The sequence below is a fragment of the Dreissena polymorpha genome, chromosome 9, assembly GCF_020536995.1.
Source record: "Dreissena polymorpha isolate Duluth1 chromosome 9, UMN_Dpol_1.0, whole genome shotgun sequence".
Lineage (NCBI taxonomy): Eukaryota > Metazoa > Mollusca > Bivalvia > Myida > Dreissenidae > Dreissena > Dreissena polymorpha.
Window position 1 is genome coordinate 41991699 of NC_068363.1, and position 15588 is coordinate 42007286.

Here is a 15588-nt window from a genome sequence, read left to right on the forward strand (position 1 = left end):
GATTTTTTGCTTAAGATAATATCATATTCTCTGAAATAATCCACATTTAATCTAATGTTAATAGTAGTGTCGCTTTTTCTTATCGTATAAATCATTTTGTTATCAATTGTCTATAAACAGAATGCATTAATATTTATATAAAAAGATAATGTTTGTTGTGTAACCTTTCACTTAATTACTTGTGCACATCTGAAGCTGTGCCTCTCCTGTTGATACGCCTTCATCTCGACATACGTTTTGCTGGAGCCAATAATTGAAGATATTCCGTGTGTGATATTGGAATAACAGATCAAACATCTCGGCGTATTCATAACGCGTTGTTCTTCCAGTAGGAGTACGTGCTAAATTATTATAGCATTTCTTAAAATGGATATTGACGAAATATACTGAAAGGAATATGAGGTAGTTATGTCTTTGTGGTGAATTATGTTTGCAAATGTACCGCTGTGTGAAGTAATCAAAAGTAAATAATTTTTGTTAGAATACGGTCTATTTGAATTGTAAACGTATTATTGGCGTGTTCAACCTGTAAAGTTGTAGACTAGTGAACTATTTCTAAACAATTAATAAAATATAATGTAAAGCTGAATCTTGTTCAATAAAACTTAATAAGATCTGTATACAACAGTAAGACTATATATATATTACATAAAATTTAAGAAAATACGTTATTCAAAAACATGAAACTATATATATGTAGAACAAAAATTAGAGTTAATACGTTATTTAAACACATGAAAAATACATATGCAGATCAGAAATTATAGTAAATACGTAATTCAAAGACATGACAGATATATACATACACAGTTATGTTTATTACTTACAATATTCTTCGCATTTGTACATGGATTTTATACAGAACCGTTAAATTTGCGGATTCATATGTAGCGATATTATGCAATTGTACTTCTTGCAACTTGATTAGGCATGTTATCTTGCAATATTTGACAATGTGTATCTAAATATCAACATTATCATTTCACATCATTTTATCGGCGTAAACAGATGTATACGTATTTGAATGTATTACTTTTAGCCAGCATCTTGTTTATTAAAAAATCTCATTATATTTTAATGCTTAATCAATACTGACGATATGGTAGCATATCCTGAATTAAGGGATTAATAACTCATTCGCTATTTATTAATGTTAGTATGTTGTTGAAGATTTTGCGTGCCGAAGCCACTTATGCATAATAACATCGTCAGACATTTCTCTACTCTACATCCCATTTTGATCTAACGACCATTTTTGTTTTTTATTAGTGGGTCTCTTTGTTATATACATTTATAAAAATATTAGCTATTTTGCGGATCTAAGAATTGTTATTTTATAAAAATTCTAAAAGTATTTCATGAGTCGACCAATGTCCATGTTTTAGCACAGATTCGTTCCGCATTTAATAAGTTTCATTGTTATGCATTTTTGCTTCATTCCTTAGTTTATCTTTGTGAGTGTTTTACTACAGGGTTATTTATATAAGTTCCGATCGTTTACACCGCATGCTATTATACTATAAAATGTAGTTTTTCTGCCATTGACTCAAAGACCTGTGTGCACGTTAAATGCACGTTTGACAGCTATGACCTCAGTGTATATCTTATATGTGCTCGTGGCAGGGCTAATTGAAACTTTGCTATGCCAAGTGTAGTGATTATGAATGTCAGCTTATTAGAGTCCGCTACACTCTGACCACAGCTAAGTGCCAGAACACATGGGTATACTAGCAAAGAGTTGTGTGGGTGGGTGGGTTGGGGGGGGGGGGTAAAATAAAGAATCATTTAACTGCGCCTTTAAGAATCAAAGAACAAACAAAACGTCGATGGATATAGTGACAATCTTAACTTACAAATAAGGTTAACATGCAGGTTTTCATATTCTCGTATATGTTTAAACTGATAACGTTCGGTGTAAATTTTACTTGTAAAGTACATTTAAAACTTTAGTTTTTATATTTATAACGAGCTGTTATTATTAACAGTTCTTTGTTATATACATTTATAAAAATATTAGCTATTTTGCGGATCTAAGAATTGTTATTTTATAAAAATTCTAAAAGTATTTCATGAGTCGACCAATGTCCATGTTTTAGCACAGATTCGTTCCGCATTTAATAAGTTTCATTGTTATGCATTTTTGCTTCATTCCTTAGTTTATCTTTGTGAGTGTTTTACTACAGGGTTATTTATATAAGTTCCGATCGTTTACACCGCATGCTATTATACTATAAAATGTAGTTTTTCTGCCATTGACTCAAAGACCTGTGTGCACGTTAAATGCACGTTTGACAGCTATGACCTCAGTGTATATCTTATATGTGCTCGTGGCAGGGCTAATTGAAACTTTGCTATGCCAAGTGTAGTGATTATGAATGTCAGCTTATTAGAGTCCGCTACACTCTGACCACAGCTAAGTGCCAGAACACATGGGTATACTAGCAAAGAGTTGTGTGGGTGGGTGGGTTGGGGGGGGGGGGTAAAATAAAGAATCATTTAACTGCGCCTTTAAGAATCAAAGAACAAACAAAACGTCGATGGATATAGTGACAATCTTAACTTACAAATAAGGTTAACATGCAGGTTTTCATATTCTCGTATATGTTTAAACTGATAACGTTCGGTGTAAATTTTACTTGTAAAGTACATTTAAAACTTTAGTTTTTATATTTATAACGAGCTGTTATTATTAACAGTTCTTGGTTTCTTGTTTTGAAGGTGTCACACAATAATTAATGTTCAACAATACTCAGAAAAGCCTTCGCTCCAAAATAAACAGTCTGGGTTAGTACAAATTAATACTTAATTTCTATTGATCGAACCAAAAAGTATTATAACTTTAATTAATCAATAAACTACTTGCATTTCGTAAGAGATGTTGCGACAACATTAAACATCAACAGTTACATTATAATTTTGAAAGCGAAGACACATTATTTATTTTTTTTAAGATGACCGTAATAACAGTAAAGAAAATTTGTCAGATTTTTTTTTAAATCGTGCATGAACTTATTAACATCGATGTTCCAAGACCTGAGTTATACCATGCAAATAGATATAAATGCGTGAATGTGTAATTTGCTTTAACTGAGAAAAAGTTATCATTCTTGGAGCCTAAAACTTACAAACTTTGATTGGTATTTTTCTTGTATATGTACATTACTGGTAAGTAAAGCTCGATTGGTCATTGTCGGCTCGGGTACTACTAACATGTATACCGGGTACTCTTCACTATACTTAAATGTACTCTGGGTAAGGAAAATAAACAAACACGTACCCGGCCAATTGCGACTGTTCCCGTGTTTTATTCCATCCTAAAATCCGATGTCGTAAAACGCAATACGAAACAATATTATCTTTGGAAAAAAAATGAGCAGGAGTTTTGATAACATAGAGTCCATTGTACAGAAATTGACATAAATATAACATAACATAACATAACATTTATTAGGCATAAAACAGCATATTGCAAATTTATAGCCTAACACGGTGTGTGTTTGAGATAGCTTATGAGCATAGTTAATTTGATAAAAAGCCGACAACGACCAATTAAGCGTTACAACTCCCGGGTACTTTTCAGTATATTTTCCGTACCCGGGATACATATAAGTTTCCTTAAGAGTACCCGGGGTACATTTAAGTAGTACCCGAGCCGACAATGACCAATCGAGCGTTACTAAAACGAAAACTAGCGGATGTCTAAATAAGCTTTGTTTTCAGTATACGTAAACGCTTGTTTTACTGGTAAACTTACTAATAAGACGTCTACATCACGTTTGGCAATTCAACAACTGGGGTATTGGAGGAATATTCACTCTAACGGTTATTGAAATTGTGAAAGAGAACAAGAATTGTACATATTTTCGTGAACAATTCGTTAGTGTCACGTATAATAACATCATCCAGTTAAACAGTGCAGCAGAAGATCGCGGTTAACACGCCTACTCATCTCGCCCCACAAGTAACAAGAGGCGATCTGTTAGATAATTGCTTGGCTGCTTCTTTCCGTATCTTGCAACGCTACATGATCGATTAAACATCTCAGGTGTTATCTGAGTTTAAAATACTGATATTAAAAGACCCCAAACAAGCAACAAACATGTTCGCTATCAAAATGTGCAGGGCAGCCGAATGATTTTACTTACTTATTTGCATAATATGGGAGAAAATTTGAGAAACAAATTGCACATTGTAAATTTGTATATTCGGTGAAAAATTAAAGCTACAGTTTGATTACTTTGATGATATGATTCAAACAAACGTTACATTTCTAACTGGTTACAAGTATAACATGTAACTAATGTTTTCGACAATAGGCTTCTTTGTGATTCGCATTATGATCAGTTTGGCATTCTATGAACGCATTTAAATTAAATTAAAAATATGAACACAAACCAACAGCACAGAAATATAATCAGTTAGGCTTCTTAATAATGTATCGTTACCAAAACGACCAATAAATTAATATATAATCTTAACTTGACTGGAGGAACAGAGTTTTGATATAGATATGTATTTATTTTTTTCTCATATCCATCTAAACTGATACAAATATGTAATTATTGTTTCATCATATTTAAATCACTAGGAATATGCTTCTTTGCCCCGACTGGTTTTCCTTGTAACATTCAACCGTACTAACCAGTCAACTTCCACATCACATATATAGTAACATGAACACTCTCCTGTGCAACTACGATGAAACCATAAAAGGGATTTGTCATATGGGGCTAAATATCAGTCCATGATCTATCTTTCCGGGCCGCATATACACGCATATACATACTTGACTATACTATAAAAGACTATTTGGACTGGACTATAATTAAAAGAAACAATGGTCTGCTCAAACATTCATTTGACTGTTTACACAATAACAATTATAAAAGAGCATACGTCTCATTTCTCCCGACTGTTTGTTTCCCATTATCCCAGACACACTTCGATTTTGTCGTCATATATACTAATGCGATAATGGAAATAATAGCTTTGATGCGTGTGAAATCAACTGGTTTTATGATGCAGCAATGACAGAAATAATGAGGTATTATCGTTATCAAATGGCGTTGGTATTGAATGCATTTCTTTTGAAGACTATTTTTAAATATAACATTCATTTGCTTAATACATTGATTTGCAATTAGTAAAATAATAACCCATGTCTTTGTGTGTTGAGTATCTGTTAAATAACCAGTTAAATAGTTTGCGTATGTTGTATTTATTTTTAGACATTTTAGCAAAAAAAAAAGATTAAATAAAATATTGATATTAGTTTATGTGTTATCATACTTGTATTTGCATGCATTTTTTTCTTCGTTGAAGTACGTTGTATTGTAAGACAGGTTAACATGGTAGTAACGATTTCATTAAAGATACTATTAAACATATATACTATACGATGCGTTTACGTGCGATACTGTTATTTGATTTGTTAAGTCGTACATTTGGTTTGGTTTCGTTAACTTAAATTAGTTCAAGAAGAATGAAAGAAATATCTCAGACAGAAATCTTTATACTGGTCTGCTTTATTCGAATTGTTTATGCCCCCGAAGGAGGGCATGTAGTGATCGCACGGTCCGTCCGTCTGTCCGTCTTTCTGTCCGTCACACTTTGCATTTAGGTCTCGAAAAATGCTCATAAATTCTATGTCGCTTCAGATGTTACCTTCATATATGGTATGCACGTGTATATGGACAAAGCCTTTTCATACGCATACAAATTTTAACCCCTTAGACCTTGACCTAGAACTTAGGGTCCGCGTTTAGGTTTCGAAATCTGCGTTTAGGTTTCGAAAAATACTCATCACTTCTATCATAGCGTTTTTCGGGGGCATAATTATGTAATCCTATGGAGACAGCTCTTGTTTTGCTGATGCTTTTGATGTTTCTTATAAAGCAAATTAATTTATTAGATGAGTTTTCTCGGCTGTTGAGATTGTTAGAGTTGAAAAAAGACACATTGTTTAGTGTTTACTAACTGATAGTTAAACTTAATGTACTTAAACATTACGGCATAATAATAAGCTCCTCAGAACACTTATTGGTTGTTCATGTTTGTGTTATGTTTGTTTACTTATTTAAATATAAATATTATTCAACTTGAACTTCCATCATCAATTCGTATAAACATCGATTTAAATATTCATAATGATTATAAGGTAAGGTGGTTGCCTGACACAAATGAAGCGTCGGGACATCTAAGAAAATTAACCTCAAATCAAGAAAGAAATATAAATCTTTTAAAACCGGGTCGGTGCTAAAATTAATATCAATATTTCAAATCAAAACACGAACATGAATAAAAATGAAATTCAAATTCATTATCAAACATTTCAAAAATGAGCATTTAATACGGATTTTTTATTGGTTTAACTGTTGATGGTGATTAAGTTACAAGTTCCACGTAAATGCGGTTCCGCTATATTGTACATTTTATTATTTTGACCAATAATTTGGCGTTTATGTATAGCTTGTTTGTTTGCATTACTGCATTACATAAACTCCCTTTTCCAGTTATTCACTTGGCTTTTATGGAGCATCGACACTGTTGAAACTGTCCCTTTTTAGAAGAAAAGCAATTGTTTGATTTTTCTACAAAACCCGAATTAACGTCACCCGAATATTAAGGCTATTTGACTTCCGTGTGACCTCCGATCATGGTTTCCTTACTTGCCTGATTAATTTTATAATTAACAAATAACTATAATTTCATAAACAAAGAATATATAACATTTGTGTTTATGAGCACATAGCATTAAGTTTTCATTTTAAATGCAAAAATATTTGTTACATAAAATAGATGTTTCATTGTTGTTAAAATCTAAAAATAAATACAACATTGATAGGCATGGTTTGTATCCCACCATGTTTGAAATATTAATAATACTTATTATGTAAGATTCCATTATGAAAATGTAATTACTATATATCAATTGAATGATTTATGAATTTCAGATTAATTGTCGGCTAGCTACACGGGTGTAAACATATTTTAAAATAAACCTAAGGAATAGATTAGCTTTTCGTAAATTACCTGTATGTAAGCCGTGTAAAACGCAAGCGAAACAAAACACATGCTTGCGTGGTTCATGTATTCAACTTTTGTTACTGATATTGCAACTGTATTAGTAGTTATCGGAACCTCAATTTGCTGTTTTTTTAACATACAAATGATTTCTAAGAGCGCATGACTTATGATGGTCAAAGATATTCGATAATGTTGGATCATAAACACACATTTGTTAATGTAAGAAATTACACTTTATTCGATTGCATCCGTCAACGAGTCGGATGAATTAACAAATAGAATGTTCACAGTTTCAGCCGCAGCGATGTTGAAATGTTGGGCAAACCAACAGAACCCCTAAATCTAACTATGTACCTGGCGGATATCTTGAGGCAGTTTAACTTCGACGAAAACATGACGTCCGAAATACTTGCACTTTCACCAGAGCAAAGGGTAATACACGTGTTAATGTATTTTTCTATGATACGTTTGTTGAACTTTGTTTATAATAAAAGGATTCGTTATGCCCGTTGAAAGTGTGTTCCGATTCATAAATTCAAATTATCCCATACTGTGCATATTTAAATATAGATTTTATAATTTGATATCAATGTAATGATTCATGTGAAGGTGCGTGCACCTTTTTCTAACAAAAAACGTATGAACTTAGAAGCCCGAGTCGCCATCAAATAGAATGTTTCACTACTATTAAAACCTTAAAATATTACAGACCACCGAACGAAAACATATTTAGATCACGGTTAAATAAAAAGTGAATAATCTTTCGCGATGTTTAGAACAAACATAACGCGAGCCTTTATGACCAACGTTATGCTTCGATCACATTCATCGCCATCTTGTCGCTTGTTATTGATCCATTCAATAGCCATGTACCGTCATAACTATTATTTACAGCCATTAAAAAGTATATACGCACACAGAAAATATCAAACAAGGTAATCGAACTGATTAAAATACCAGTAGCGTGAGACTGTTGATAATAGAGGAGAAATACATATATATAATGGTGCACACTGCGATGATTGGTATATTATACAGATGAATATATAAATATACACGTAAAAAGTCAACTTTAAATAGTCAGAAAAGGTCTCAACTAAAAAGGCATCTAAGCATGATTGTTACAATGCTACACTGATGATTAAACCCCTGTTTCGGGTTTCAGCGACAATTCATTGAAGACCTTCAGCTGCCGTCACCAGTTCAAGAGGCGGACGTGATGAATGTCTTCGAGTACCGAGTCCACAAGGCGATCAGTCTCTACGTGCCACCTTTCCTGCTCCTAATGGGGACTTTTGGCAACGTCATCGCGTTCATAATCCTTCGAAACAAGGCAATGTCCCGACAGTCAACCAATCTCTATCTAGCGGCACTGGCGCTAGCAGATTCCTTAGTGTTGTTTGTCGGCCTGTTTCGGCGGTGGATGGGCGACGTGCTAGGGGTAGATATTCAAAGTGAAACGGCATGGTTGTGCAAGACGGTGTCTGTTTTGGCCTTAAGCGGAAGCCAGTTTTCCGTTTGGCTAATAATTGCGGTCACAATCGAGCGATATATAGTAGTTAGTCATCCGTTACATGCATCAAGATATTGCAATCCATCTCGAGCGAAACGGGTTATTGCGCTGATTGCATCTATATTCCTATCACTCAATATACACTTTGCGTGGACAATGACAACACATGAAAAATCAAACGGATTCAAAGAATGTATACCAACCAAATCGTTCCACTATCTCGTGGTGACAATATGGCCATGGATTGACGCCACACTGTATGCACTGCTCCCTTTCCTACTAATAGTTATCTTTAATACCTTGATTATATTCCAGACTATTAAAGCCACACTATGGCGTGATGCAGCGCAGAATGGACCCTTCAAACAGTCTGACAAACGGAAGTACTTCAGTGACACTAACATTAAACTTACTGTGATGCTACTAGCGGTTTCCTTTACATTCCTTATCACCACATTCCCAATGGCCATTGTAATGGTATACCACAGTCAATGGAACGGAAACACTGAGAATGCGTCAATACCTGTGTTAGCCAAAAGACAGCTCATACGAACTTGCTCCGAAATGCTTATGTTCTTAAATCATTCAGTAAATTTTTACCTGTACTGCGCTCTGGGACAAAAGTTCCGCAACCATGTAATGAAAAAGCTATGCCGTAAGAATGCGTCTACTTCGACGAATCTTTCTGACCACAGCCAGCACCTGTATTGCTCACGTGTCAATGGCTACCACGTAGCTAGTAAGACCATATGCCACGATGAAACGGCCTTATGATTTCAAATGTACGGCGACAGACACAAAACAGTTTAAAACAAAAAATTTTTTTTAAATAAAAATCAAAACATTATATTATGAAAATTGTTGAGATACACACAAAGTTTGAATATGTTGTTTGTTATCTTGTTGTACTGTACATAACTTATCAATTGTGATATTTTCCATAAATTAACTGCATACTATCGATTTGTTTTTAAAGTGCTATAAAATATGTTTTTTTCTGCTCACAATGTCACATTGCGGTCGTCGTGGTCTTTGTCGTCGACGTCGTCGATGGCGTCATAATTATCGTCGTCATCAACAACAATATCAAAAACAATATAAAAATAAGGACGATGCAAAAAGAATCGGTAACAGCAACATAACATCATCAGCATCAGAATCACATACTACAACAACTCACCGGGAGGTCACGGAATCGATCCCCACTGGGAGCGTACTGGTTATAGTCCCTTGATACGAAATTGAGGGCGTTTCAATAAGCATAAGAATTTCAGCGCAATCGAGCTGAAATTAAAAGGTTAACATTAACTTATACTGGTATACTTCTAATCGGAGGAGGTTTGCATAATTCTATTGATCATTAAATCCGTATTCCGTGTGCATGCGAACGCTCTTGGAGGCATGTGCGGGATACTCGACTAACTATTAAACTGTTGGCTCTAGTTGATGTGTGTATTGCCTGAACGTGGAAGCCGTCCGTTATGTAATAAACATTATGATTAAACCAGAGGCAAACTTTTTTAATTGATTGCGGTGTTCTAATGCTTTACGTCATACAGAAGGTGACAATCAACGAATGTTGGATCTTTGTACGTTGAGAGAGAGAGAGAGAGAGAGAGGGGGGGGGGGCGGAGGGAGGGAAGAAGGAGAGAGAGATGATACTGAAGAATCCAAATGACATCGTATTTCGTATTCGTATTGATTCACATTTAATATATGATGCAAGACACAATATTGATCATCTGGAGAATAGCGAATCCAATTTTTACAATGGATTCATTTGGAGAACGCTCTTCTCTTATCGACGGTAATTGTAATGAAAACAATTAATGCGCTTAGGCGGCAACACGACGCCATTATATAAATTATACGCAGGTCTATTTTACATAATCGGTAACCGTCACGTAACACAATTATATGATTTCGTGACATTTGTATCTTCAAACAAGATAAGTATTGATGCAAAGCATCAGAGGCCGTCGGGAATTTCAGTGTAAAAGGCACTCAATGAAGTTACATGGAACGATTTTTTTTCTACTGTAAATATTAATATATTGGCCGATTATTTTAAACAAAATAGAAAAAGATACTGGTATAACCATTATCTATGATTGTGTGTTATAAGTGTGTTATAACCCCCAAATAACCATTATCTATGATGTTGTGTTATAACCCCTAAATAACCATTATCTATGATTTTGTGTTGTAACCCCCAAATATTTCATAGTTCATTTTATTTACATTGTTTTTTTTTACTGGCATCCGTGTGCAGTTTTCATTAATGGAACAGAACTGTGTAGGTTTTAAAAAATCTGCTTCATCTTGTAAGCGTGATTTCATATTGTTCTCAACTTCAAGGGCAGATGATTCTGAACTTATTCTTACGTTGCTCATTTACGATAGGGGTTGAGTACTCATTGATATGAAAACACTGTAAAAGTTTTAATGTGTTTACGAACCCCCCACCCTCTCACACATATATTTCATGGGCATAATAAAAACAAAAAATGGTTACAATAAAACAGCATATTTATTTAAACTAAAATGTCTACATCAAAACAAAAAGTTAACATAGAACGAAAATAAAATAATTTGATGCTACTTGGGCTCGAACCTTGGGCATCTCACATGTGAAGCGAGCGTGTAAACAACTACACTACGGAACCGCTTGAAAAATTAACTTCTAACTAAGATATTAATAAGCTATTAATAGTCGGTTTAAATGTAAACCCGATAGTTTTAACGCTGGATAGTGAGCGGGGTTAAAGGTCCACACCAAAGGGTCCATACCACTAGCAAGATACGGGTCGGGCATGCGGCCTTCTATATGTGGTTCTTAAAAAAAAAAACTGTAGGAGGACTTGATAGTAATGAGACTGGGGTGCTGTGATGGTGCTCCTCATTGATAAGCGGCTGCTTCCTTTATCAAGACTCATTATTACCATTAAAAATACGTGTCGCGCTTCGCGCTTTATAGCGCCTTTATTAGTAACTAGGTGGTTGCTAGGATAGTGGAACAAAGAAGGTTTTAATGTGTTTACGAAACCCCCCCCCCACCCTCTCACACATATATTTCATGGGCATAATAAAAACAAAAAATAGTAACAATAAAACAGCATATTTATTCAAACTAAAATGTCTACATCAAAACAAAAAGTTAACATAGAACACAAATAAAATAATTTGATTCTACTGGGGCTCGAACCTTGGAACTCTCACATGTGAAGCGAGCTTGTAATCACTACACTATGGAACCGCTTGAAAAATCACCTTCTAACTAAGATATTAAGGTAGTGGGAGCCTAATGGGTACTTTTCCAGAAACACTCTTTGTTATTATTTCCACATAGTAAATTGTATATCACAAATAATTACAAAATTTTAAATCTTTTTACCAGCCGGTAAACTTTTTATACTTGGTTGAATACACCTACCCCTTGACATGGTTGGGCGTTTTCTATGGATTTACCCTATATCCAAAATATATAGTTTTTTGTAATGGGATATACATATATTTTGACAATTAACTTAATAAACGTACTCGACTGGATTTTGTTAGTAGATACAAAATTAAAAAAGTGTAATTGAAAGACAATTGTGCCTTTGATGTCCAATAATATATGCACGTATTTGGATAAAATGGCAAAAACGACAACAAATGGTTCAGTAACAAGAAACTTTAATAACGTTTTATGTCACTTGTAGTGTGATGAAATGCATATATTGAACATATTAATTTAACACAACATATTTCTACACACTGAATGAATTTCAGGAAGTTTTAACGTTCCTATCTCAAGAAATATTACTTTGAGTATGCTTACCCCAATTCATTTTCACGCAATAAATTTAAGTATAAATTGTTATAACACTTCTTTTTGTGGGTTTTCTAGGTGCTTATTAAAAGCTACAGTTATAAACCATGACATATGAAGAAATTTAGCTTACTTTGAATTAAAATTGATATAATAATACATTAACAAGAGCACCGCATAACGGGTGCCACGCTCGGCTGCGAAAGCTTGTCAGATATGTTTTTTAGAATTCACAGTGACCTTGACCTTTGACCTAGTGACCCAAAATGGGTGTGGCGTGTAGAACTCATCAAGGTGCATCTACATATAAAGTTTCAAAATTGTACGTGGAAGTACTGTGATGTTAGAGGCAAAGTTAAAGTTTTATATTAGAGGTCACAGTGACCTTGACCTTTGACCTAGTGACCAAAATGGGTGTGGTGTGTAGAACTCATCAAGGTGCATGTACATATGAAGTTTCAAAGTTGTAGGTGGAAGCACTATGATGTTAGAGGCAAAGTTAAAGTTTTATATAAGAGGTCACAGTGACCTTGACCTTTGACCTAGTGACCCAAAAATGGAAGTGACGTGTAAAACTCATCAAGTTGCATGTACATATGAAGTTTTAAAGTTGAAGGTGGAAGCACTGTGATGTTAGAGGCAAAGTTAAAGTTTTATATTAGAGGTCACAGTGACCTTGACCTTCGACCTAGTGACCCAAAAATGGGTGTGGCGTGTAGAACTCATCAAGGTGCATGTACATATAAAGTTTCAAAGTTGTAGATGGAAGCACTTTAATTTTAGAGCCAATGTAAAGGTTTTAGCACGACGGCGGAAGTCGGACGGCGGACGACGAAGAGGCTATGATAATACCTCGGAGTTTTCTCCGAAAACAGCCGAGCTAATAATACAATCTTAAGGTCACCTAAAGTCAAAAGGCAACATATGAATACAGGCGCAGTTCACCACAAAATGTCAAAGTTGTCCCAATATTACGTAGCATAAAGATGTATAAGTTATCATGTTTCTTTAAACATGTTGCACAATAATATACAACATATATTTTAATAAAAACAGCCAGATTAATGACAACTAGATGTACATAATTTAGTATCAGTATAAAGCCATTGCGTGATTTTGACTGGCCGCATGTCATTTGAAAGCCATATTATCTCATTCCGTCACTTTTCGTCACTCAAAAACTTACCGATTTTAGGGACAACTTCAGATAAAATATTTTTTTGCGTTTGTGACTTTTGGTAGTCCCTAATTGATTTTAGCAATGAAAGTATCCCTATAGTCATCCTCTCCGGACTAGAAAATAAGGCTTTCAAATCACACATGGCCAGTCCAAATCCCGCAATGTATTCAGCTGTTGGTTGCTCAAGTGTTCCTCTATGCAACAGCACGTCTAGCAATCTAATGTTCTTTGCCTTTAAGGCTTTTCATGACTTAAACAAACTGAATTATGGATTGCAGTAACAGTAAAGATGTGGGCCATATTGTCAGTAATTTTACATGTTTTAAGCAAAGATCCCAGTGCTTCAACATCATCAGGAGCACTGTGGGCGTTGCAGGTTGCCTGGAGAACACGTTCACTACATCTTCCTGTTTGTGTGACTGTCCAGGATACGATTTTTGAAAATCGGCAAAGAGTCAACAAAACTGCTTACTCAATTACAAAACGTTTCAAAACAGTGTGTGTTCAGCAATGCACTAACCAAAACCGGCAAATCAAACCTGCGCCCATTATGAGAAACAAAGAAGGCTCTGGGAAACTTTGCAAGCCACATCATACAATCATGTAGAGAAGTTTTAATTGATACACTATCAACACTTCCACCATTTGCACGCATTATGCCATGATCATCAACAGAGATGCCAATCACTTTCTGAGCTTCGGAAGAAACTAGCACTGTTGTCATCACATATGTCGAGAACTTAAAACCCGTCTTCAAATGCACAGCAGCAATCTGAGTAATATCAGGCATTACTGTACCTCGAACTGAAATACAAAATTAAATTCACACAATGCTTATTTCATGAATTTTATAATTCCCCTTTAATTTTCATTCTGACGCCTTATATGATCGTTGGTTATGAGAAAAATTAATTTTCAGCACAATAAGCACATTACATATTGACAAGTCGTTGAACTCAAATTATCGCTTGTGAAAAGAATTCACCATTTATATGAATAGCTCAGAATATTAATATACCTATGCACCTTCATAAGATTTATTACTAAAAGTAATGAATTTATTTAAAAAAAAATGTAATATTTGGAATAGCTTTTAATATTTATAATAACAATCACAAATATTTTTAATAATGTGCCTGCCCTGGGGTTCTAACCAAAAAAAAAATTAAAAATGTAATTTAACCAAACTATGAACACAGTTCCTTTAACAAAACAATTATTATTAAATATGTTTCATGTTCATTTGGAATAGGAAATCAGAAGACAGTTGATGAGAAAAAATACTAAAATTTGGCACCAGAACAGTCAATAACATTGTATTAAAAGTTAGTTTTTACACTTACTCCATTTCTTTCTCATAAGCATCAATTGCAGCCTTGTTAGACGGCGCAGTTGAGATTTTCTTGATGGCCTCCCCATCTTCTTACTTCTTAAGATTTCTATTTGCAATAAGCGTTATGTTTAGAGTGGTTAGGAAGTTTTTACCTTCACCGGCCTGCCCAAACTGATGTACTGATGAAACACAATGTACGTTCATAGAATCTATTCGTATCATCATTACATTGTTAAATAACATAAATGAGCAATCAATTAGATTTAACAACACAAATGCGAAACTAAATTTGAAAACTGAATATGATGGACACCGGAATGTTTCCTTATATATTACACGATAAACAAATATTCACTGGAAATGACACTTGGAATTTTAAGGGGTCTGAAAATGTGTAAGAAGTCCAAAGATCAATGGCAATTGTACAATGATTAAACATTGATAGAAATGGCAGGTTGAAAAATGAAGACATGCATACCTGTTCCAAGCTTGGTATTTACGTCAAAGCATGGCATTCCCCTGATCTTGAGATGGTGCTGCTTTCCATAAGCAACACGGTTCACTTTTCTACAGTCAGGGTTTTCACAAACAACGTACAAATAACCACTAAGGCCATTTTGTAGTTCGCCAACAATGTTATATATTGTCAAAGGAATGAGACACAATTAACAAAACTGACCATACTGTAATTTGTTTAGCAAAACCTCCAGCTCAACGAGTCA

General features: G+C 34.4%; 1 protein-coding gene across 1 annotated transcript; it reads left to right on the forward strand.

Annotated features, from left to right (window-relative positions):
* Window positions 1-240: 240 nt before the first annotated feature.
* LOC127846795 (probable G-protein coupled receptor 139) lies at window positions 241-9346 on the forward strand. Its single transcript, XM_052378302.1, has 3 exons — window positions 241-402; window positions 7317-7458; window positions 8192-9346. Exons 1-3 carry the CDS (start codon window positions 398-400, stop codon window positions 9311-9313), a joined length of 1269 nt encoding a protein of 422 aa, XP_052234262.1. The 5' UTR covers window positions 241-397; the 3' UTR covers window positions 9314-9346.
* The last annotated feature ends 6242 nt before the right edge of the window (window positions 9347-15588 follow it).

Coding starts and splice junctions, on each gene's coding strand:
- LOC127846795 (XM_052378302.1), top strand. Junction 7,459..8,191: donor CACTTTCACCAGAGCAAAGG/GTAATACACGTG, acceptor TTCGGGTTTCAG/CGACAATTCATTGAAGACCT.